At 51.2% G+C, this 20,440-nt stretch overlaps 9 protein-coding genes and 1 non-coding gene across 10 annotated transcripts; 5 read left to right on the top strand and 5 right to left on the bottom strand.

The window, feature by feature from the left end:
- Positions 1-295: 295 nt before the first annotated feature.
- Positions 296-1,208, bottom strand: BDV17DRAFT_101835 (Hsp20/alpha crystallin family protein). The gene has a single exon (XM_073753704.1). The coding sequence runs from the start codon at positions 855-857 to the stop codon at positions 303-305; it is 555 nt and encodes a 184-aa protein (XP_073615043.1). The 5' UTR covers positions 858-1,208; the 3' UTR covers positions 296-302.
- A 466-nt stretch (positions 1,209-1,674) lies between these two features.
- tfb5 (TFIIH complex subunit TFB5) lies at positions 1,675-2,038 on the bottom strand (the record flags this gene model as incomplete). The annotated part of the gene is made up of 3 exons (XM_073760162.1): positions 1,675-1,722; positions 1,805-1,956; positions 2,020-2,038. 3 exons carry the CDS (start codon positions 2,036-2,038, stop codon positions 1,675-1,677), a joined length of 219 nt encoding a protein of 72 aa, XP_073615042.1.
- A 239-nt stretch (positions 2,039-2,277) lies between these two features.
- On the top strand, positions 2,278-2,358 carry BDV17DRAFT_t90. Its single transcript has one exon. It is a non-coding gene; the product is annotated as a tRNA-Ser (tRNA).
- Positions 2,359-2,493: 135 nt separating this feature from the next.
- Positions 2,494-5,169, bottom strand: BDV17DRAFT_264976 (putative MFS multidrug transporter). The gene is made up of 6 exons (XM_073758114.1): positions 4,335-5,169; positions 4,189-4,283; positions 3,811-4,134; positions 3,593-3,751; positions 3,178-3,539; positions 2,494-3,126 (listed from the first exon to the last, which is right to left on the bottom strand). The coding sequence occupies exons 1-6, from the start codon at positions 4,507-4,509 to the stop codon at positions 2,583-2,585; spliced, it is 1,659 nt and encodes a 552-aa protein (XP_073615041.1). The 5' UTR covers positions 4,510-5,169; the 3' UTR covers positions 2,494-2,582.
- Positions 5,170-5,372: 203 nt separating this feature from the next.
- Positions 5,373-7,622, top strand: BDV17DRAFT_298718 (putative copper amine oxidase; the record flags this gene model as incomplete). The annotated part of the gene is made up of 4 exons (XM_073763738.1): positions 5,373-5,767; positions 5,823-6,399; positions 6,452-7,422; positions 7,484-7,622. Exons 1-4 carry the CDS (start codon positions 5,436-5,438, stop codon positions 7,620-7,622), a joined length of 2,019 nt encoding a protein of 672 aa, XP_073615040.1. The 5' UTR covers positions 5,373-5,435.
- Positions 7,623-7,704: 82 nt separating this feature from the next.
- On the top strand, positions 7,705-8,355 carry BDV17DRAFT_264968 (uncharacterized protein). Its single transcript, XM_073758113.1, has 3 exons — positions 7,705-8,027; positions 8,086-8,235; positions 8,314-8,355. The coding sequence occupies exon 1, from the start codon at positions 7,712-7,714 to the stop codon at positions 7,898-7,900; it is 189 nt and encodes a 62-aa protein (XP_073615039.1). The 5' UTR covers positions 7,705-7,711; the 3' UTR covers positions 7,901-8,027; positions 8,086-8,235; positions 8,314-8,355.
- Positions 7,705-11,084, top strand: BDV17DRAFT_101823 (transcription factor domain-containing protein). The gene is made up of 4 exons (XM_073753703.1): positions 7,705-8,027; positions 8,086-8,235; positions 8,314-9,001; positions 9,054-11,084. The coding sequence occupies exons 1-4, from the start codon at positions 7,927-7,929 to the stop codon at positions 10,527-10,529; spliced, it is 2,415 nt and encodes an 804-aa protein (XP_073615038.1). The 5' UTR covers positions 7,705-7,926; the 3' UTR covers positions 10,530-11,084.
- A 61-nt stretch (positions 11,085-11,145) lies between these two features.
- BDV17DRAFT_298716 (glycoside hydrolase family 43 protein) lies at positions 11,146-12,523 on the bottom strand (the record flags this gene model as incomplete). Its single annotated transcript, XM_073763737.1, has 4 exons — positions 12,076-12,523; positions 11,954-12,021; positions 11,394-11,823; positions 11,146-11,332 (listed from the first exon to the last, which is right to left on the bottom strand). Exons 1-4 carry the CDS (start codon positions 12,372-12,374, stop codon positions 11,146-11,148), a joined length of 984 nt encoding a protein of 327 aa, XP_073615037.1. The 5' UTR covers positions 12,375-12,523.
- A 785-nt stretch (positions 12,524-13,308) lies between these two features.
- Positions 13,309-14,456, top strand: BDV17DRAFT_282180 (arabinan endo-1,5-alpha-L-arabinosidase; the record flags this gene model as incomplete). The annotated part of the gene is made up of 4 exons (XM_073760161.1): positions 13,309-13,575; positions 13,649-14,122; positions 14,187-14,272; positions 14,321-14,456. 4 exons carry the CDS (start codon positions 13,309-13,311, stop codon positions 14,454-14,456), a joined length of 963 nt encoding a protein of 320 aa, XP_073615036.1.
- Positions 14,457-14,596: 140 nt separating this feature from the next.
- BDV17DRAFT_264963 (uncharacterized protein) lies at positions 14,597-19,075 on the bottom strand. The gene is made up of 4 exons (XM_073758112.1): positions 18,723-19,075; positions 18,421-18,656; positions 15,166-18,364; positions 14,597-15,095 (listed from the first exon to the last, which is right to left on the bottom strand). Exons 1-4 carry the CDS (start codon positions 19,033-19,035, stop codon positions 15,037-15,039), a joined length of 3,807 nt encoding a protein of 1,268 aa, XP_073615035.1. The 5' UTR covers positions 19,036-19,075; the 3' UTR covers positions 14,597-15,036.
- Between the last annotated feature and the right edge of the window lie 1,365 nt (positions 19,076-20,440).

Here is a 20,440-nt window from a genome sequence, read left to right as displayed (position 1 = left end):
GACTCAAAGATGACCAAATCCTACAAATACAAACATTTGGTCCTAGAAATACAATCATAACAAAGGACGAGTTAAGAGTAATAGTGAATTCAACTGCATCAATCCCGTAAGGACAGTATTATAGTACAAGAGATGATTATATCAAGGAGCGTAATAGTACAAAAGCCAGCGAACCACTGCCGAATCTCGCCATGCTATGTGAGACATCAAAGCAAAAAGAAGCAAAGTCAATCATATCTTCGTATCCATCAATCCACTGAGCTTGTCATCCTCAATTCGATGCACTAGCCCATGCTTCACGATTACTGAATAGTGATCTTCCTCAAGACCGGAGCCGCAGCCTTGGGCACAACAAGCGACAGGACACCATCCCTCAGGCTAGCCTTGACATCATCCTGCGCAACGCGAGACGGGAAGTTGAAGGTGCGCTGGAACTCGCCGACAGAGCGCTCGCTGACCCAGTAGCGCGGCTTGGAAGTCTTGGTGGGTTTCTTGGTGGTGGTGACGTCGGTGGTCTCGGCAGCGTTCGCATTCTCGGCAGACGACTGCTCCGTGTTGGCGTTATCTTCGCTGTTGGAAGGAGACTGCGAGTGGTACTCGCGCTCGGAGCGGCCCTTGATCACCAATGTCTGAGGGTCGGTGAACTCGATGTCGATCTTGTCCTGGGGAATACCAGGGAGTTCACCGTCGAGGTGGTAGGCTTCATTTGTCTCGCGGACATCAAAGCGAGGAGTGAAGGAGCGCGCGGAGATAGAGGAGTTCTGGCCGCGGCTAGAGCGGTGGTTGTCGTAGTCGTCTAGGAGACGGAAGAGGGGAGAGAAGTCTCCGGCGGTTGGGACAGTTCGGAAGAGAGACATTGTGATTGGTGTGAAGTATGTAGTGTTTGGTTTGTAGTATATTTGAATTGTGGTGGTTGTCTTGTTGTTTGAGTTGTGTTGAGATTGTTTGCTTTGCGAGTTGACGGTGAGGTAACCGTGGGCTTGAGGCCTCCTATATACATTTTGATGTCTTTCGAGAAGCCTCGATGATGGCAAACACAGTCACATCCAGACACCGCATGATTATGCTGGACCACGGTGGTGATGTCGCGAAATCTCTCGAAAATGGGGTGTTGTCTCTAGACCCTTCTCGATGATTCGACATGTCACGTGACAACAAAGGATGCTCATCACGACCTCCGACGGAGGAGGCGAACCCCAATGTACCTTCAAAATGACAGCGATCGAATATTGGAGTCAGCCTCAGATATTTGCATCCGTCGAGTAACAAATTCTTTTCCCCAAGGGGGGTTTGAGCCCAAGCTCTAAGAAAACATGAACCGGAAGCATTCCGACGACCACTTAGAACTAGAAGCCGGCGTCATGATAGCAGAAATCCCTTGACCCCTAGCCCTCACAGATCTCGTCTCATCATATAGTTGGATAAAATTCCAAGCCACGGTGGCTCAAGGACCGCTTGGCCCACATTGTGGTTATCGCGTCGCACCTGTTGAAACGAACAACACAACAGGCTCGAAGAACGACAGTTATCCGTAGGCGTAGGACTAGGCAACCCAAAGCCTATCCCACGATGACAGAGTTCATGTCCAACCAGCGACGGATTTGATCAACCATTCGGAGAAGATAATCTTCCATCGAGCCGCACATCGACCTAAATGAAAAGGCAGGTCGTTGTCTACTCCGACTCCGACTCCTCAGGCTGCATAACCTTCTCATCCAGCTCCTATATTGGCAAAAATGCATTAGCATACCACCCTAATCCATACCACCATACCCATATGCAACGAATCTCAATCCAAGCTCACCTTCCCAAGTCTCAACTTTAAATTCTGCAGCTGACTCTCCTTGATCACCAAGTGACGGTCATCGTCTAGATCTTCCACGATATAGTCGTGTCGCTCTTCATCGTACTTGAGGATAATGGCTTTCACGGATGGGTCGCATTCGATTAGGACTCCTTTTATCATTCTGGTTAGCTTGGGTTGGTGGAGGTGTTGGAGAGGAGAGGGAGGTTGCGTACCACGAACGGCGCGAGGCATATTGATTGAAGATTTGGAAGAGCTGCAGGTATCTAGGCGGAATGAAGGTGTTCGGATATGTACATTGCTGTATAGTGCCAAACAAGATGTTTGAGGAGCTCGTATTGCGGAGTTCGTTCGGAGGTCGAGGCAAGGTAAGATCGACCCGCGATGAAACAAGTGGGTCACCTGACTAAAAATTTGGCGTAGCTTCATAGTAGCCCCATAGTGTCAAAAACTTTTAGATATTTCAACAAATTGGCAGGATGGCCGAGCGGTTAAGGCGTTAGATTAGAAATCTAATCCCTTCGGGGTCCAGAGTTCGAATCTCTGTCCTGTCGTTTTTTTTGCTTTTTACTATCCTTGACTACATGTATAGGGATGTGTTTTTCTTTTGTAATAATGTGCGGAGGATAGGCATGGGGTTGGATAGGCATAGGCTTGGTGAGCTAGCTGTGGCCAGAAAAATCCATTCTGAATATAAATACTAACGAAAATCTAAGAAAATCTATATCCATGTCCGGTATTATATAGCAACCCGTCCAACCGAAACTATAATAAACGCCTAGTCCTCTCTATGCAAGTTTTCCCCCTCAACAGCGGCCTCCTCGGGCGGCGGGGTCCAGCCCGTCCCAGCCTGAGCAAGCGAAGCAAAAATCATGATAACAAACCCACCGAGCAGGAGCATCTTGATAGCATGCTCATAGCTCTGCAACGCAACTTCCCTCTCCGCACCCTCCAAGGTCCCAACCAAAGCCGGGCTACCGAGGAGTTTGTGAATGAGGCCGTTTTCATTCTTCAAGCCATGCTGAGCAAACCCGTCCTCCAAGCCTGCCTTTAGTTCGCGCTGGAAGAAGCCGCCGCCCATGGCTGAGCCGAAACTGCCGGCAAAGCCGCGCGACATGCCGACTAGGGCGGTGACGATGTAGTGGACTTCTGGCTTGGTGAGGTAGAGGATGTGCGCGAAGGTGTAGTTCATTGATGCGCCGATGCCGAAGCCGTTTATGAACATGGCGATCACGTAGACGGCTGTATGTGATGTCGGTGTTGCAAGAGTGAATAGGAGCAGGTTCGAAAAGGCAAAAAGAAGGTAGACTATGACATTTGACCTAGTGATGCTGTCAGTAAGGGGTGAAGGGGAGTGACTGGGGTATTCTCACCAATAGTAGCTCTCTCCATGACGAATATGAAGCCAGCCAACTAGTAAGCCGCCAATTCCAAAGCCCGCATTTGTTGGCGTCAGAATCAACCCTGCGGAAGCTGGTGACCAGCCCCGAACTGCCATTGCGTATACAGGTGAGTAGAAGAGTACAGCCCAGCGGGCAGTCATTGCGGCGAGTGCAGCTAAGCAGGTGAGAGAGACGCTCTTCGCACTGAGTACTTCGGTTGGGACGATGGGCTCAGTCGTGAACTTGGCCTCGATCATCCAGAATATCGCAAACAACACAACGGAGACAATGATTGGCGTGATCGGTATCTCTGGGGAAGCGAGACTAAAGAGGAGAAGGAAGATAGAAGTAGCCTTGAAGATGTTAGCGCTCTGTAGCAACCGCGTCTCAGGAATGAGAGACTCACCAGCGTCAAAGCGCCGGCGTAGTCGACGTTCTTCAACTTCTGCAGTAGAGTGATCGACTTTGTAGTCCCAGGTTCGTACTGCGGATGGAACGGAATGCCGAAAAACAATACCGGGCCTAATACCAAAGACGTGGGCGCCTGCACCCAGAAGATCGGCCGCTGCGAAAGAATTAGACTTGAGTTTGTGGCTTGCATACGCAGGCGTTATTTGGGCTTACCCATCCTAGAATTGGAACTATCGCCCCGGCCAGGACTGCACCCAGAGAAACACCAATGGTCATCCCGAAGTTGACGATGCCAATGAATATGCCGCGTCGCTTTTTGTTCACCAAATCCAAAGTCAAGATGATACCAGTAACCATGAGGCCACCAGCGCCAACACCACTAAGGGCCCGACCCGCAAGGAAAACAGACAGTTTCGGAGCTCCAGCCGTTATGAATAGACCGAGAGACAGCATAATGCAGGAAAAGAGAACGTAGATACGAGGCGTGAATATCTGCGCCAGTCGTCCTGCGACAGGGGTGACGCTCGACGCAGCGATCTGAAGAAAAGTTAGGGACTAGAGCGAAAATACTGCGGAGCTGGGGTACAATACCATAAATGCCGCATTGAACCATGTAGTGTCTTCAAAGGCATTCAAATCAGTTGCGATCTCGGACTGCGCCGTTGCCATCATCGACATGTTGATAGCTAGGATGGATCAGTTCCTCTGGCTTCTACACGAAGAACAGAATCACACACCTTGAATGAAGATCAATGATCCCATGGCGAGAATAATCACCAAGCCTCGCCTGCGCGTGACTGGAATCGTTCTCTCAGCAGCGGAAGTCTCGGAGTCGCGACCAAGTAGAGGCGTCTGCTCATCGCGCGCCTCCTCGAGGGCGGGCGCCGCCGTGGGCTCAATGGGTGCAGCCATGGTGAACTCCGATAGAGTTCAAAAGATTGAAGATCTGAAGAAATCGCCCATCGAGGGATGAACGTTGACGGCGACAGAGTTGCGAGGATGAAGGGGATAAATGGGAGTTTGGAGCTTGGTCACTGAAATCTTGGCTAAGCTTCCTTGCTTTGTTGGTGGATTCCCTGAATCGCTGGCAGGCTATTTCTAAGCAATCCGAGCTCATCCTTGGATTTATCAGGTAAGTCCATTTTGACGCAACCAATAGTGCCTGACAACTCTGACATCCATGTCCAGCAGTACCTTGTCACTTTTCGGCTCGATGTCATCACCCAACGGTCGCCGATCGGTTTCTGGACGCAGATTCGCTGAGCCACGGCTGGGTTCTCTCAATGACGGCGTGACACGAAATGACCCGTTATTTGTACAACTCAGGCCTGTCAGCATCCTTGTCAGCAACAAGGCACTCTTAAGGAGCCGGGGGCCGAATGTTACCAGCCACTGCCGGCAATGGCTGATTTGTAGTTGTGCACTGCAGCCATTGACAAGTGGTTGGATAAGTAGCTATCTTATCTTATCTTCGAGGTCCTTATCGCTTATCAATGGTCCATACTGTGGATGTCATGGCAGCCTGTACGAAATAGCTTTGAAAGCGCTACACTTAGTCTTGTAGCCTCAAAGAGCCTTATTAGATAATTTCGTGCTTTTGGTGGTATGATGTTTGAACTGTAGACTGAGCTCCATACCGTATTTGGCAGGTCCAGCCGATTAAGTGCGGGTGAGGCTTTACTCCAACGCTGTTTCTGCGGGGTCGGAACCTTCCGCGCATTCCGAGGCCGTTCCGAGCACCTCAATAAGGAAAATGTCACGCCGCAATCAAATACAAAACCTCGCTCTTCTCTGCTCTCCTTCTTCTTGAGAGTATCAATCTCTTTATCCACAAAACCATGGCCCCTCACCCCCTCGCCATTCTATCTGAGGAGGAAATCAACCTCGCTCGCGATATCGTTGTCGCCCAGCATCCCAACACTGTCATTGACTTCCGCGAGATCTACCTACAAGAGCCTCCAAAAGACCAGCTTCTAGAGTTCCTTGCCCTTGAACACTCTGGTCGCCTGAGTCCGACAACTCCTCGACCTCCGCGACTAGCCCTTTGTCAGTACGATGTCATCGGTTCCGACCGCGTGCCTTCATACGAGGAAACCGTGGTAGATGTTGTCGCAAAGAAGTCCGTCAAGCATCATATCGTTGGAAAACAGCATCACGCTGCCTTAACTGTGTGAGTTGGTTCAATCAAGTTTCTAATATAGTCGCGGGACCTAACAGTACTACAGGAGCGAATTCGATACGCTCGTCGAACGATGTTTCGCCTCACCACTGTTCAAAGCAGCTCTCGCCGAGTTTGACTTGCCGCCGGGCTTCGAGGTCACCATTGAGCCCTGGCCATATGGTGGACTCGACCTGGCTGAGCCAAATAGACGGTTCTTCCAGGGACTGTGCTTCGCAACCAATGCAGCAAAAAAAAATCCCGACGCCAATTTCTACTCATACCCTCTACCACTCATTCCTGTCATGGACGCCCATACCCAAGAGATCATTCGGGTTGACCGTCCGGCCACGGGTGGCAAAGGAGACGGACTACGAGAACAGACTTTCAAGCGCGATATAATCGGACATTGCAAGGACTCTGATTACGTGCCTGAGCTACTTCCCGAAGGCACTCGGAAGGACCTGAAGCCTCTCAATGTGGTTCAGCCCGAGGGCCCTTCCTTCCGCATCACGAATGAGTCACTTGTTGAATGGCAGAAGTGGCGCTTCCGCGTTGCATTCAACCCTCGTGAAGGTGCCACTATCCACGACGTGTGGTATGATGGTCGTAGTGTCATGCATCGTCTGAGTATCAGCGAAATGGTGAGATTTTTGGTGAAGTCGAAGGGACCAGCATAAGCTAATTGTTTATCAGACTGTCCCATACGCTGACCCCCGCCCACCCTTCCACCGAAAACAAGCTTTCGACTTTGGCGATGGCGGCGGTGGAAACATGGCGAACAACCTGTCTATCGGTTGTGACTGCCTTGGAGTGATCAAGTACTTCGATGCAATTATAACTGGACCGGACGGCACTGCCAAGAAGCTCCCCAATGCTATCTGTCTTCACGAGCAGGACAATGGCATTGGCTGGAAACACTCCAACTGGAGGACGGGCCGCGCCGTTGTGACTCGCCATCGCGAACTGGTCGTGCAATTTATTATCACCCTAGCAAATTACGAGTATATCTTCGCCTACAAGTTTGATCAGTCCGCTGGGATTACAGTGGAGTCACGAGCGACTGGCATACTGAACGTCGTCAACATCGACGCCGGAAAGGTCAGCGACTACGGTAATGTGGTCAGCGGAGGAGTCCTGGCTCAGAACCACCAGCATATCTTCTGTGTGCGCATTGATCCGGCAATCGATGGACCCAAGAACTCAGTGCAGGTTGAAGAGTCGCACCCCGTCCAGATGAACGAAGCTACCAACCCCAACGGAAACTTCTACAAAGTTACCTCCGACACGCTGGAGAGAGCATGCTACTTTGACGCAGCCCCAGACCTCAACCGAACAGTCAAGATGATCAATCCGCACAAGATCAACCCTATCAGCAAGAAGCCAATTGGCTACAAGTTCAGTCCACTGGCCACTCAGCGTCTCCTAGCAGACCCCACTTCCATCCAAGCCCAGCGCGCGCAATTTGCACAGCATCACGTCTGGGTGACGCAGCACCGAGATAATGAGTTATATGCTGGTGGCCGCTACACTCTTCAAAGCCAGAAGGAGGTAGACGGCGTGTCTGACGCGGTAAAGAGAGGTGACCCAGTGGCCGACACCGACGTAGTTGTCTGGAGTACTTTTGGCATAACGCACAATCCCCGCGTGGAGGATTGGCCTGTCATGTAAGTTCATCCCCATCCCGTCTCTACCCTATGTGCATTCTCCGTGCTAACAGTATTCCAGGCCGGTGGAAATCTTCCAGCTCATGATTCGACCCGCTGATTTCTTCACGGCCAACCCGTCGCTGGATGTGCCCTCGGGCAAGAACGCGGCGTCGAGAGTAGTAGGCTCCTCGGAGTGCTGTAGGCCTGCGCACATCTAGGCTCTAGATAGAAATGTATGAGTAATGATATCATGTATATGCAAAATTTCAGTATATGACAATTGTGTGATGAATTTATGTCCTATTTTATGCGTGTGGTTATGTACATCACCTTAATTCCGCGGTCTTGCCCCACTCTCGGAATGCCGACAAGGTTCGCCATTCTTTCTGCCTGTCTACTACTTTTCACACTTTCCTTCCGAACACCAGCCCAGCAGAAATTCCGACATCATGCCATCCCAGACACCGTGAACTACCTGGCGAGTGGAGTATCCTAATAGATCCATAACCTTGTCTTGGTTGAATGCATGTCTGCCGCACAATGGAGAGCTCGTCCTCAAAGCGATCAAGCCCCTCGGAACCGCCTCGGAGCAGAAAACGAGCCAAGTACACCCAGCTAGCCTGGTACGTCTCTGCCTCACCCTGGTCATCTATCAATCTCTAATTGTCTTGAATATTCAAGTAATGAATGCAAGCGCCGGAAACTCAAATGCGACGGCAAATCCGTCTGTTCGCGCTGTATCCGCCAGAATGCGACATGCGTTTACACACCGAGCAGCCACGCCTCGACCAATACGCCTGCGACCCCATCGCGCGAGTCCCGGGATGATGGGTAAGTTAACCTTACCATATATAGCCCATATTGAATCGTATGATCTTAGAGTATTGGACTAACGGTTCCTGGTGGCAGGTTCTCGACTAAATTTAGAACCTTGGACCAGCAGATCGAGGCTCTGCACCGCGAGATGCGAGTCATGTCCGCGCGCATGCATGAACTGGAGTCTGCGTCTGCCACGCCGAGCGCTAGTAATAATGGCAATGCGTCTATCTCTTCGTCGTCGGTTAGTGCGGGTTTGCGTCGGATCATGAACCGGCCGGGGTCCCCAGACTACGTGGGTCCTACGAGTGCGGAGTTTGGGATTGCGAAGCGGCAACGGCCTGCTGATGAGAGCGATGGAGACGGCGAGGAGTTGGAGGATACAACGACTGCGCCTAGTCCCGCTGCCGTGTCGGATGTTGAGGCCATGTCTAGTGACCTCTTGGGTTGCTTGGGGAAAGAGGAAGCCCTGAGGTTGGTGACGGTTTATGAGAACAACGTGGGGTTGATGTACCCGTGCATCGACCTGGATAGTCTGCGGAGCTATGTGAATGACTATTATAAGGACGGGCCGACGCCGCCAGGAACGACGGATCAGGATTGGTTCTTTGCGAGGGATGCAGAGGTGCTGAAGATATTGCTGGCTACGGCGTTACTCGCCGAATCCCATGGTCGGAGTGAACGCGCTGCACTTTTGGCCGATAGTGTGGAGGATCGATTTGCGACGCGCGTGAAGATTCCCGAGGTTGATATGAAGGAGTTGCTTATCCTGGCTTTGCTTGTACGTCTTCTCCCCCTACCGTGACAGAAGCAGACTTAACAGGAACGTCCAGTCCATCTTTCACTCCTACCGTGACGACGAAGTCATCTCATGGCGCATCATTGGCATGGCAGTTCGCGGCTCCATGCAACTCGGGCTCCACCGACAAGAAACCTGGTTGCGCACAGGCGGCGTCTTCCCCGGTGAACTGCAATGGACCTTCGCCAGCCGCCTCTTCTGGTGCATCTATGTCCTCGACCGCAAATGGTCCTTTGGAACAGGCCTCCCCTTTGCAATACAGGACTCAGACATGGACACGAACCTCCCCGAGCCAGGCGCCGCGACGCCATATCTCACCTGCATGATCAATTACGCCCGGCTTAGCACGAAGATCTGGGGGCTTGTCATGGGCTGGCGGAGCCGGCCAAAGGCTGCCACGTCAGACTACTGCTCTTATCTTGATTTTCAAGTTCAGCAGTGGATTCAGTCTATACCAAGAGAACTACGCTTCGAACCGGATCCGCCTGCCGAGAACGATACCGCAACAGACCCAGATTCGACCGAACGCATGACAATGCTCCAAGTCCTCCTTGCGCTCCAGGCAAACCAACTCCGCATCCTCGTCTACCGCCAAAACCTTCTCTCGGCCGAGTCTATCGAGTCGAATGCGTCCGGTGCCCATACAGCTGTCGAAACAGCCAAGTCAACCGTCCACATGCTCGACTACTTCTCCCGGGTCTCGGACATCTACTTCCAGCGCCCTGAACCGTTCAATTACTTCCTCATCTCTGCGCTTGCTGCACTGTTCCTCGCTGTCCTTCATGCGCCGACTCGGTTTAGTGGTGTTTGTCGGCAGGAGTTTTATGCGGCGGTAGATATGGTGAGGCGGTCGAGTACCAGGGCGCATACGTCTAGACGGCTGCAGAAGATTATCAAGAGTTTGAAGATGATTAGATTAGGTCTCGATGGGAGGGCTGTCTCACCGGGAAGAAGGGCGAAGAGGCAGAGCCTACAGCAACAAAAACAGACGCCAATTCATGACCGGACCACGAGCGCGACCAGCACATCCCCTTACGAGACCCTGTCAGCCTCTGAATCGATTAACTACGCCAATATCCAACTCCAAACACAACAGCATCCACGCCTCCCGCATTCCAATCCTACATCTATCTCAACCACTACACCCGGCCTCCTCACTCCATACCCAACCGGATCCCATTCCCTTTGGTCTCACACCCACTCCCAACTAAACCCAAGCCCAATTCCTTCACACTTACAGACCCCGCAAACAGCCTGGCTCGACGAAACCTCAAACAGCTGCGAAGACCTAACCAGTTTCTTCGAGATGGCCGGCGGGCTCTACTTCGATCCAGACCCGAACTTGAACCCAACCCCAAACCCGAATGCCAGGATGAACGGCGGCTCGGCCCGCCTTGGAATAGGGAACGGAAATGAAGTACCCTCTCATAACCTCAATGTGACCGATGCCCTCGGTGCGATTGAGGCGGAGGATGAAGCATTGACGAGGGTTATGGCGGGGCTATTGTAGTTACTGCTATGCGTGACGCGATATGAACAGGCATTGTTGAGGGCTTGAGACTTGCTTGGGTAGAACCAGGGTCGCTCCTTTCCCGGGCCTCAATGTCCACTGCGGTCGTGCCTTCACTAATAGGAGCTCACACCTTAACTGGAGCAGCTTGCTCCTTCCCTATCGAGTAGGCCGCCCCTTCCCTACTTGATCGCGACCCGGCTAGGGTTGCGCTTTCCCTCACGTGGGAGTTGTTCCTTCCTTGGCTGGGGCTTGCACCTTTCCTACTATGGGTCACTCTTTCCCAAACCAAGGATGGCGCCTTCCAAAACAGAGATGTGAACTCCGCTACCTAGTTTTATACTTGGGTTGACGTCCTACCCCATTTTCTTATTGCATTGGCGTAGGCCACTTGCGATTGGGACGAAGACGTGCGAATCGAGTGGAAGGATCCGGAGGACGAACGCTCAACATTGATCAAGATGCAAAGATAGTCTCGCGCGTTGGAGTACGCATTGACGTAGCTGTAGCGGGCTAGCTGCTTCCATTGTAACTCCTCTGATCAATGATCCTTAGACAATTTAATTTAGTCTATGCAACAATACACCATGCCGACCGGTCTGCTCCCGAGTCGAGTCTACTCCCCAGATGGCCCTTCAAGCACAGTCCCCACCGCCGGAGCGACCCCAAAGTCCGGAGACCCATCTTCGTTCCATTCGACCCGTTGCGCAGCCGTATACCTGTTCCCATCGCAGGCGCCCTCCGCAATCGCGGTGGCGTGGTAGATGTTCCAGACCTCGGTGCCGTCGGGACTGGTGAAGAAACTGTACACAGTTAGCCCATCTTCATGCCAGTAGTGAAAAAGAAAACGAAGAAGAAACATACTAATTATGCCCCGTCCCATAATTCCCCTCACTCGAAACAAACAGCGGCCCATCACTCTTCGTCCAACTACCCTGATCCAGCGGATCGCCCGAGCCATCATATTCCAGTAAAGCAAGACTATAATTCGCAGTCCAGCAGTACGACGCCGAGTACGCGACCCAGACCTTGCCTTCATGGTAGAGCGGCGCGGCGCCCTCGTTGACCGGTGCCCCGACGGTTTCCCAGTCCTCGAGGGGCTCGGAGAGAATGTGTGTTTCGCCGATGCTGGAGGGTGTGTCGAGCGTTGCGATGCAGTTGCATTGGATACCGTTGGCCATGCATGACCAGATGAAGTAGTTTTGGGTCCCGATTGTGAGGACTGTGCCGTCGATGCCCCACTCTGGGGTTACTTGGCCGAGATATGTGTAGGGGTCCCAGGGGGAGGCGCCGCCTGTATCGTGCTGTTAGCTTAGCTGTTGGATGGGGGGGGGGGGGGGCGGTAGTTGGTAGTAGATGGTGGGGGGGGGGGGGGGGGAGGCGGTAGATGGTAGTAGATGGTAGCGTGGGTGGGTGGATGTTACCTTGGAGAACATGGACGCGTTGGTTGTCGAGGGTGTCGCTGCTACCGGCTGTGTAGTAGAGGTACCATCTTGAAGAGAGTTAGTATAGCTATAGCTACATGTAGACAAAGAGGCACGCATACAGTCCATCAATGAGGTGGAACTCTGGAGCCCATACGCTGCAGCATCGGCTGGGGTTGGAGTCGCTCCATACGGTCTGCACCTCGCCGGTCTTTAGACCCTCCAGTGTTGTCGCTCGAGTGATCTGGACATCGGTCCAGGTCGTTGTTGTCAGATAGTAGTATCCATCAACGTATACCGCGTAAGGATCACTACCATTGGGATCCTTGAGAGGGTTTGAGAATGAAGCAGCATCAGTGGAGCCGAGAAGGAGAAGGGCGGAACCAAGGAAGCGGAGGATGTTTTTGATAGAGAAAGCCATTTTGACGACTAGCCCCTTTCAACTATTCAACCAGGTGCTTGATGATCAGCTATACATCGTAGAATTAATGCTATGCTCTTTTATAGCATCCATGTTGACTTCTTTACCCCGCGAATGGCACGATTGGTGGAAAAGAACGAGAATGGATCGGTATGGTTGTTTTTCTCACAGGCTTGTCCCACCAAGCCAAGACGTCTCCTTGCCATGTCATTCGAAGGCTGGCGGAGTCGCATGCCGCTGCTGGACCACTCCGGAGTATGACTCGATTGAGACTTCGGCTAAGTGGTGGTGGCTTTGGTGATTCCTATTAACCGATAGTTAAACTCTGTGCCTTTCTGCAACACCACGCATTTTCTCCGCGATCGACGCGGTGGCGCACCGGCTTTTGGGATCCCTGCATCCTTGCCTTATGATGTAAGAAAGAGGACGATGACTTTGGTGCCTGAGCGACAATTTCGGTGCCTTTCCATGTCCGTTTCCCTTTGGGCGAAGAGATTGCTAGTCATGCACCGTGTGGAGATGAGATTAGGCCCCTGAAACAACTACCGTGCGGGATAGATACGGGGTCCAGCCACAAGGGTTTCGCAGTGAGACAGATTCACTAGATGCCTCGAAAGTAGCGCTTTCAGCAGCCTCACACCAGGCGATGAGGTTTCGTCCGAGCAACTGCCGCGGAATCCACCGTAGTCTTGGTGTTTGGGACGTAACTAAATCCACCGGAAGAGCGCTTTTTATGGAACGGAGGCCCAATTTTGTAATATATCCAAAATTCTATGGCTTGACCAGACGCAGGAATGGAAAGGCGTAGCTATCTTCCACAAATAACTATACCACTGAGCCTGGCAGTTTGCATATATAACCGGCATTGGTCTGCAAGAATGGCATGACGAGACCAAGTACCCCATCGGAGCAACGATTTCATCCTGTTGCCGCTATGTTTTTGCCGATTCTTGCAGCGTCATCGTCTCTTTTCGTGGGCTTGGCCTATGGCTATGCTGCTCCAGGAGCATGCTCGGGATTGTGCAACATGCACGACCCAAGTTTGATCCGTCGCGAGTCAGATGGCAAGTATTTCCGATTCTCGACTGGAAATCGAATCTCCTATGCTTCTGCTCCTGCTATCGAGGGACCATGGACGAACGTCGGGTCCATCTTGCCAGATGGTTCGTCGATCGATCTGCCCGGAAATGACGATCTCTGGGTAGGTGCTGATCTGCAGTCAATCTTTCCAAATCAGTCCCTCAGACTAACATCGCATGCTCTATGTTTTGTAGGCTCCGGATGTTCAACTCGTCGACGGCGTTTATTATGCGTACTATTCGGTCTCAACGTTTGGGTCTCAAAATTCTGCAATCGGCGTCGCGAGCTCCGAGACCATGGACCTCAACACTTGGACCGACCACGGATCGACGGGCATTCGATCGGATTCCTCAAAGCCATACAATGCTATCGATGGTAATCTGTTCAACGATGGCGGCAACTTACTCATGAGCTTCGGATCATTCTGGGGAAACCTCTACCAAGCGCCCATGGGCTCCCCAACAGCCGTGAGCTCCGGATCATACCAGATCGCATACCAGCCTGCCGGCGAGCATGCCGTTGAAGCCGCATACCTGATGAAGAATGGCGACTACTACTACCTCTTTTTCTCGGAGGGCAAGTGCTGTGGGTATGACACTTCGATGCCGGCTGCTGGCGAAGAGTACAAGATCAAGGCGTGCCGCTCGTCTTCGGCCGCTGGGCCTTTTGTAAGTTCTCATCGCTTTCTCGTGGAAGTCTCCGCAGATGATCCAGGCTAACCGACTGACGCAGACCGACTCAAACGGGGTGTCCTGTACCGAGGGCGGTGGGAACGTTGTCCTTGAAAGCCACGATAATGTCTATGGACCAGGTGGACAGTATGTCGTCCCAACCCATCGAGCGTTTCATTCGACTAACATAAACAGGGGTGTGTTCAACGACCCGACTCTCGGCCCCGTGCTGTACTACCATTATGTTGATACCAACATTGGCTACGGCGATGGCCAGAAGCTCTTCGGATGGAACGTCATTGACTTTTCGAGCGGTTGGCCTGTGGTGTAAATATCGACTGGGATCTGAGAAGGCAGAGAGCCAGACCGGCGACTCATGTAAATATAGCAATCGGAGCTTGGAGAAAATTGCGGGTATTCTTATAGAGGCGATTCTATCGTAAAGGAGTACGATGTAATATGCACTGTCAGCGGGGGACTTGTATCCAGACTCTAAGACAGCTGTGCTAGGATCGATCAATTGCTATCAGATCAGCTGCACAACGCCTAAAATAATGTCGAATGACCCTGACAATGCAGGAGCTACTATGCTTAACATTGTAAACTTCAAACTCCAACCCGCAAAACATGACAGAAGATAAATAAAACCGCCATTCCCTTCCAAGCGGTTTTTGCCAGCCCATGCAGTTTGCATTGGAAGATTCCAAACATACAACAAGAGTTGTGCGCTAAACAACATTCAAGGCCGACGTGATATGCGGGCGGCCATCGGGGGATCTTTCAGTCAAAAGTAATCGGCTCTCGACGGCCATCAACAAGCTTAGACTCAACGATTTTGTTATTGCAATTGGAGGCCTTGTGGCTGTTCACTCGGGACGAACTGGATTGCCTTATCTCAAGCCAAGCCAAGATCATTCAACGGCGCCGGACTCGCTGATACTGGACGTTCTGGCAGTATGTGATAATAGCCCTGGAGAGAAGTTCCAATTAGCATCAACCGTTATTATCACTTTGTTTGGGGGCGAGGCGAGGCTGTTTACCGTCAAAACAGCTTGGATCATATTGTTTGAGCAGTCTTATGATCTGCGCTTTAACAGTTCCTTCGGTCTCAGACTCAGACGCAGAATCGGAATCAGAATCGTCGTCATCCTCGTCCTCACCAGGCAGTTTAAGAGCATACTGCATGGCTGTCCACCCACGAGAGTCTTCGATATGCATGTCGGCTCCATGTTCCAGGAGAATCTTGACGTTTTCAACGAGTTCACCCCGAATTGCGAGGTGTAATGGTGTGACTCCTATCACCTTTGCGAGGGTCGAAGGGCTATCACTCGCACCATACGAGTCAGATGCGTTATCATCGTCGTCGAATTCAGGACTGCTGTTGTTGTCGGCGTTGTCATCGGTTAGCATGGTCGCTCTCTCATCAGTTTCACTATCCCTTTCTGTGTCCTCATTTCGATAACGCTCGCCCGGGCTGGTTTTTCTCTCGCTGTAGGAGCGGTCCATGGATAAGCTCCGCTCACTGCTTACAAATTCTGGCGTTTCAACTCTCACTTGGGTTTCAGTAGCATCTTGGCCTTCAACTTGATCATCATCCTCCACTGCACTGGTCTGAAGGTTCACATTGGCAGTTTCTGATTGAAGAAACATCCGCAGAAGAGATGGGATGTTCTGCTCAGCTACATCATGGAGAGCTGTCGTTACTGACTCCCCCACGTGATGCTGGAAAGAAACATTCGCTCCGCGGCTTAGCAGAAGCTCACAAATTTCTGTTGACTCTGACCCGTTGTAGCAGCATATAAGGATTGCTGCAAGCAGCGGCGTGGTCGAAGCACGCAGCGGGAAATTTATGGCAGCTCCTCGGTCAATGAGGTATCTGACCATCTCCACATCCTTAAACAATACAGCCATGGTGAGGGGAGTACCTGAGAAAGGCTTGATTTCAATCTCGCTACCCCCTTCATCCACATCGTCATACCAGGGCTCGTCCCATCCCTGAGCATTGATATCTGCGTTGGCATTCAAAAGAAGTTCCACGGCCCTCTTAGATTTCTGCACTGAGCGCGCGAGCGGCGTTGCTCCGTGGCCATCAGGCTCATTTGGGTCCTCGCCACCCTCCAGGAGGGAAGCAAGGACATTCGTGAATTGTAATTCAGCAGCGAGATTTAAGCTTGTTATGTGCCGAGGGAGACGGGTTTTGTCTGATCCTTGGTAAATAGTATACCATGTTCTACACACTGGTTTGTGCACGGAACAAAGAATGGACATTGCCGTTGTCCACTTTGGATCATCGTCAAGCTTTGATTGTAACGCGTGGGCCATCCAATTCATAGCAGCATACCCCAGAAACGCGTGGTCATTGGTATAATCGAAAATCTTCTTTCGAGCTTGATCAGAGTCCTCATCCTCGATTGTAAGCGGGGTTTCGGCAAAGCATTTGAAAGAAAGCAAAGCAATGCATATGGTTGCGATGAGCGTTTCTGAGTCTGTCGGACGAAAGGAATGTCTCCAAAGCTCACTTCTCTGAGCCGTATCATCTTGATGGATCAAGAATTCCTTGGCCGTTTGGTGAATGAGGAATACACGTCCGCCCTCAATGGTTACCATAAGACCGCAGATATTCTTGATTCTCATTTCGAATATGTCTGATCTTTCAGCTCCAATCTCCGCATATGAGCTGTATTCGAGGTCCCCCGCAAGAGCTGTCGCTATCTTCATATCATCGACAGTCAAAGGCTCCCGAGCCGCTAGAATGATATGTAGGAGCTGTCTTGCAAGTTCTGCGTTGCGGCATCTCTTCAGAATAGCATAGAAAGCGTCAAGCAGACTCCGTGGCAAGTCTGAGATAATTTTACGCACCTCACGCTTATTAGCAGGACGTTCACTGAGACGAATCTCTTCCGTGATGAGCTTGAGCCACAGATATGTCCTGTTGTCCACCGAATGCAACTCATCAAGAAGATACTTTGTTGCTTCTTCATCGAAACCCTTTTTCGCAGCAAGCTCTGGGATTTCGACATCGATGACGTGGTTGATCTCGTTCTTGATCTTTTCAGATTCATGGTCGCCCGACAGGTGAATTGTGGGTGTCTCCTCCATGAGATCGTGAAATTGCGAGTGGATGCTGGAATAGGGCCGACTGGTCAACAGAAACTTCAGCTTGGGCTCGTTTTCGGAGATCGAAGCGTCCTTAGATTTATGATAGAAAGAAGTGATTGTTTCAATGAGGGTGAATTGAGTTTCGTCGTTGCATTCGTCCAGGGCGTCCAGTAGGCACACAACCTGTCCAACAGCGGGGTCGGCAGCTGCTTGACAGAGGATATCAAACATTTCGTCAAAAAGGGAGAGTAGGTCCCTTCCGTTGAGCCCATAGGGAATGATAGCATGTTTCACCAAGCATGGGAATGCAGAGAATAGTTGGTGAAGGATCGCAGCCATGGCACTGAGAGCGCTTCTCTGGTACGGAGAAATGTCTTTAAAGAAAAAATAACACACCGCAGTCTGTTTCTGATGGCCCAGGGTAATGAGATCCTCGTCTATGAGAGCCCTGGACAGAACGGATTTGCCCGAGCCGGGCTTAGCAGACAGCCAGAGAAGATCGGAGCCTTCGTTCTCTCGCCAGTCGACGAACTTCTTGTGCTCCAAAAACCACTTTCCTGTCTCAAGGACCCTTCGTGGAGTTCTGTTCTTCTGGTCCTCGTACGGATTTGATTGTCGAAACAACTGTACACAATTGCGTTCCTCGTCGGTCTGACGCCAGACCGATTGCATCATGGTCTGCTTCTCAATATCGCGTCTCGTTTTCTCTAATTCTTCCTGGATCCTCTGCAAACCACTCTGCATGTTGCGGTCACTTTCTTGCAAAGCACTTTCAATCTTCTCCCGACTCAAATCCTGAGCAATCTCGGTACATCTTGCCTCCAGGGTCTTGATTTGACTGGTTAGACTCGTCCAGTCATCGGCTTTGAGGACTTCTCGCCCGTATCGTTTCGCCCAGCTATCTGAATGTTGTTTCACGAACCGCATCTGAAATTCGAGAATGGTCTTGTACAGCTCAACAGCATGATTAATGAAGTCGTTCACAAGCTGCAGGCTATCAGCATGATAGATACTCTCGGTTGCACCAGGATGTCCTGGTTTGATCAGTCTCTCCATGACCCTTAGCCTGTGCACAGTAAATGGTATAGCCTGGAGACCATCACGGGCAGCCGACTTCTGTTCCGTCGGATTTAATAATAACTAAGACACAACATCAGACATTTAACCCAGATCATCGATCAGCAGCTGAGACATACCGGCAAGAAAATGCACACCCCGGCCCATGCCATTGCGGCATGAGGCTCAGAGATGACAGCTGAGGATATAAAATCCTTGACCGTAACCACGATCTTAACAACTTTGTCGAATTGTCCACCAACATCAACCGAATGGCTACCAATCTGGAGTTGCCATTGCGCAAGATCAATTTCTTCGACCTTGTTCTTTGCTATCTGTCGCAACTGCTCTTCTCGTTGATATGATCCAGCAGCCGCTAGGTACCGATTGCGTCAGACACCATATATGAAACTTGTTGCGGTTTATTGAAGGACCGGCCTACCTAGATGTGTTTGACTAGATTCACCATTCGCTCCGTCGTGGGTAAGCAAGATCTCTTCGTATCTTTGCTTCAGTATCGGGTCTTCCCTGCCGAGAGCCGCATATGCTTCATCCCACAAGTCCCGAGGTGTATTGTCATTTTTACTAGTAAGAGTTATACCCGAGTCAGGCACCCCGGGCTGCAAAGTATGGCTTTTGGTAGTGGTGGGCGTTAAGCAACGATTGTTTGTGTCAGCACCCTCTGTCGACGGCGACGGTGACGGCTTTTTTCTATTTGAGGTCCGGAGCCCCTTCAGCAGAGTTCTTAGACCCATCACGGAACGCAGAGATATTGGGTTGAATCCGCTCCAGATCCATGAGTCTCAACCGTGGATGCTGAAAGTTGTGGCTCGTTGGTGCCAGCCTGGAGGTGGGGTTGGCTGCTCCCTATCTGGTCTGACCTCGCTAGACCTAATCCAGTCCATTTTCGATCTTGGCTCATCGTCATTCGTCGCCCGACCATCTGACAGTTCGCTTATTGCCGAGTGACAGTTTCGAGGATTCTGCTCGACATTCCATGGCCTTTAGCTCTGGTGTGGTTGTTTGAGCCTCGATCCCAGGGGTGAATGCGAACAAATGGCAGCTGACGGGCTTTTTCTAGCCATCCATAGTAGTCAAGCGAGGTATATCTCATCTTCCTGTTCGCATTGGATAAAAGAGTCGGCAATGGCTGACGATGATCCGGCGGGACTCGAGGTTAGCAAAGCCTGGAAGGAGTAAATTTCTGATCGGAACTGTTCAAAGCCGGCGGCATTAGCTTCATTATCCCCTGCGGACGGTTGGCTTACTGTGGATGCACTGGCTTACCGGATAGCGCTGGCTTAATCTCGGGACTGTGACATTGGCCAAGTGAGCTCGCTGCCATTCAATGTCAAGACCAAGCCCTGCCGCCGCCCTGAGACCAAGCTCGGTTCTCTGTGAATGCACAGCGAGCACTATGCAAGTATCCCATGTCTTCAAACGGATGTGTCGCTCAGGTGGGCTTTAATGTAAACAGGCGAATAGAGCTGAAAACTCGAGCAGTCTGTTGGCAGATGAAAACCGAAGAGGAGCTGCAGAGGAGCTGAAGAGGTGCGTGAGGGAGGAAATTTTTTGAGGCATCAACGAGATAGTATCGAAAAGGGGAAGCACATTAGCACCCGGCTGGCACGTGGTACATAGTCCACGACCGTAACAAAGCAAAGACCATTTGAAGACATTAGTAAATGGCAAATTCAGTATCAAGTGAGTACTCTAGGGCTATACTCCTACAAGGGAAACAAGCTCATAAAGTATTATCATGGTACTATTCGCCGAATATAAAAAGACGGGTTCGCAATTCCCAGGTATATACATGGCGTCATATCACATTACTTTGGTTGATTCAGTGATCTCCGGCTCCCGGCATGTTATGACTGTTTTTATATTAGCAAACCTTCATGCACCTGTCTAGATGAGAAACTATACCCGGTCATGCCGTGGATCTTGTCCTTGATCCTGTCGGTGATCTTCTTGTTGGCCGGCTTCACCTTTTCGGCATCGTAGTACTTGCCGCCGACTCTCTGCTCGGCATCGTTGAGGCCTTCTCATGATCAGCTGACATGATCTTATGTTCAGCCCTAGAGGCATTCTCTTACCTCTGTCGAGATAGTCGGTGTTGCCGTGGTCACCTGTCTTGCCACCGCTTGAGCCGGTCTGGGC

Source organism: Aspergillus undulatus, assembly GCF_047715775.1.
Source record: "Aspergillus undulatus strain CBS 261.88 unplaced genomic scaffold BDV17scaffold_28, whole genome shotgun sequence".
NCBI lineage: Eukaryota > Fungi > Ascomycota > Eurotiomycetes > Eurotiales > Aspergillaceae > Aspergillus > Aspergillus undulatus.
Note: the sequence above shows the minus strand (reverse complement) of the source record. Positions and strands in the feature narration are given on the sequence as shown.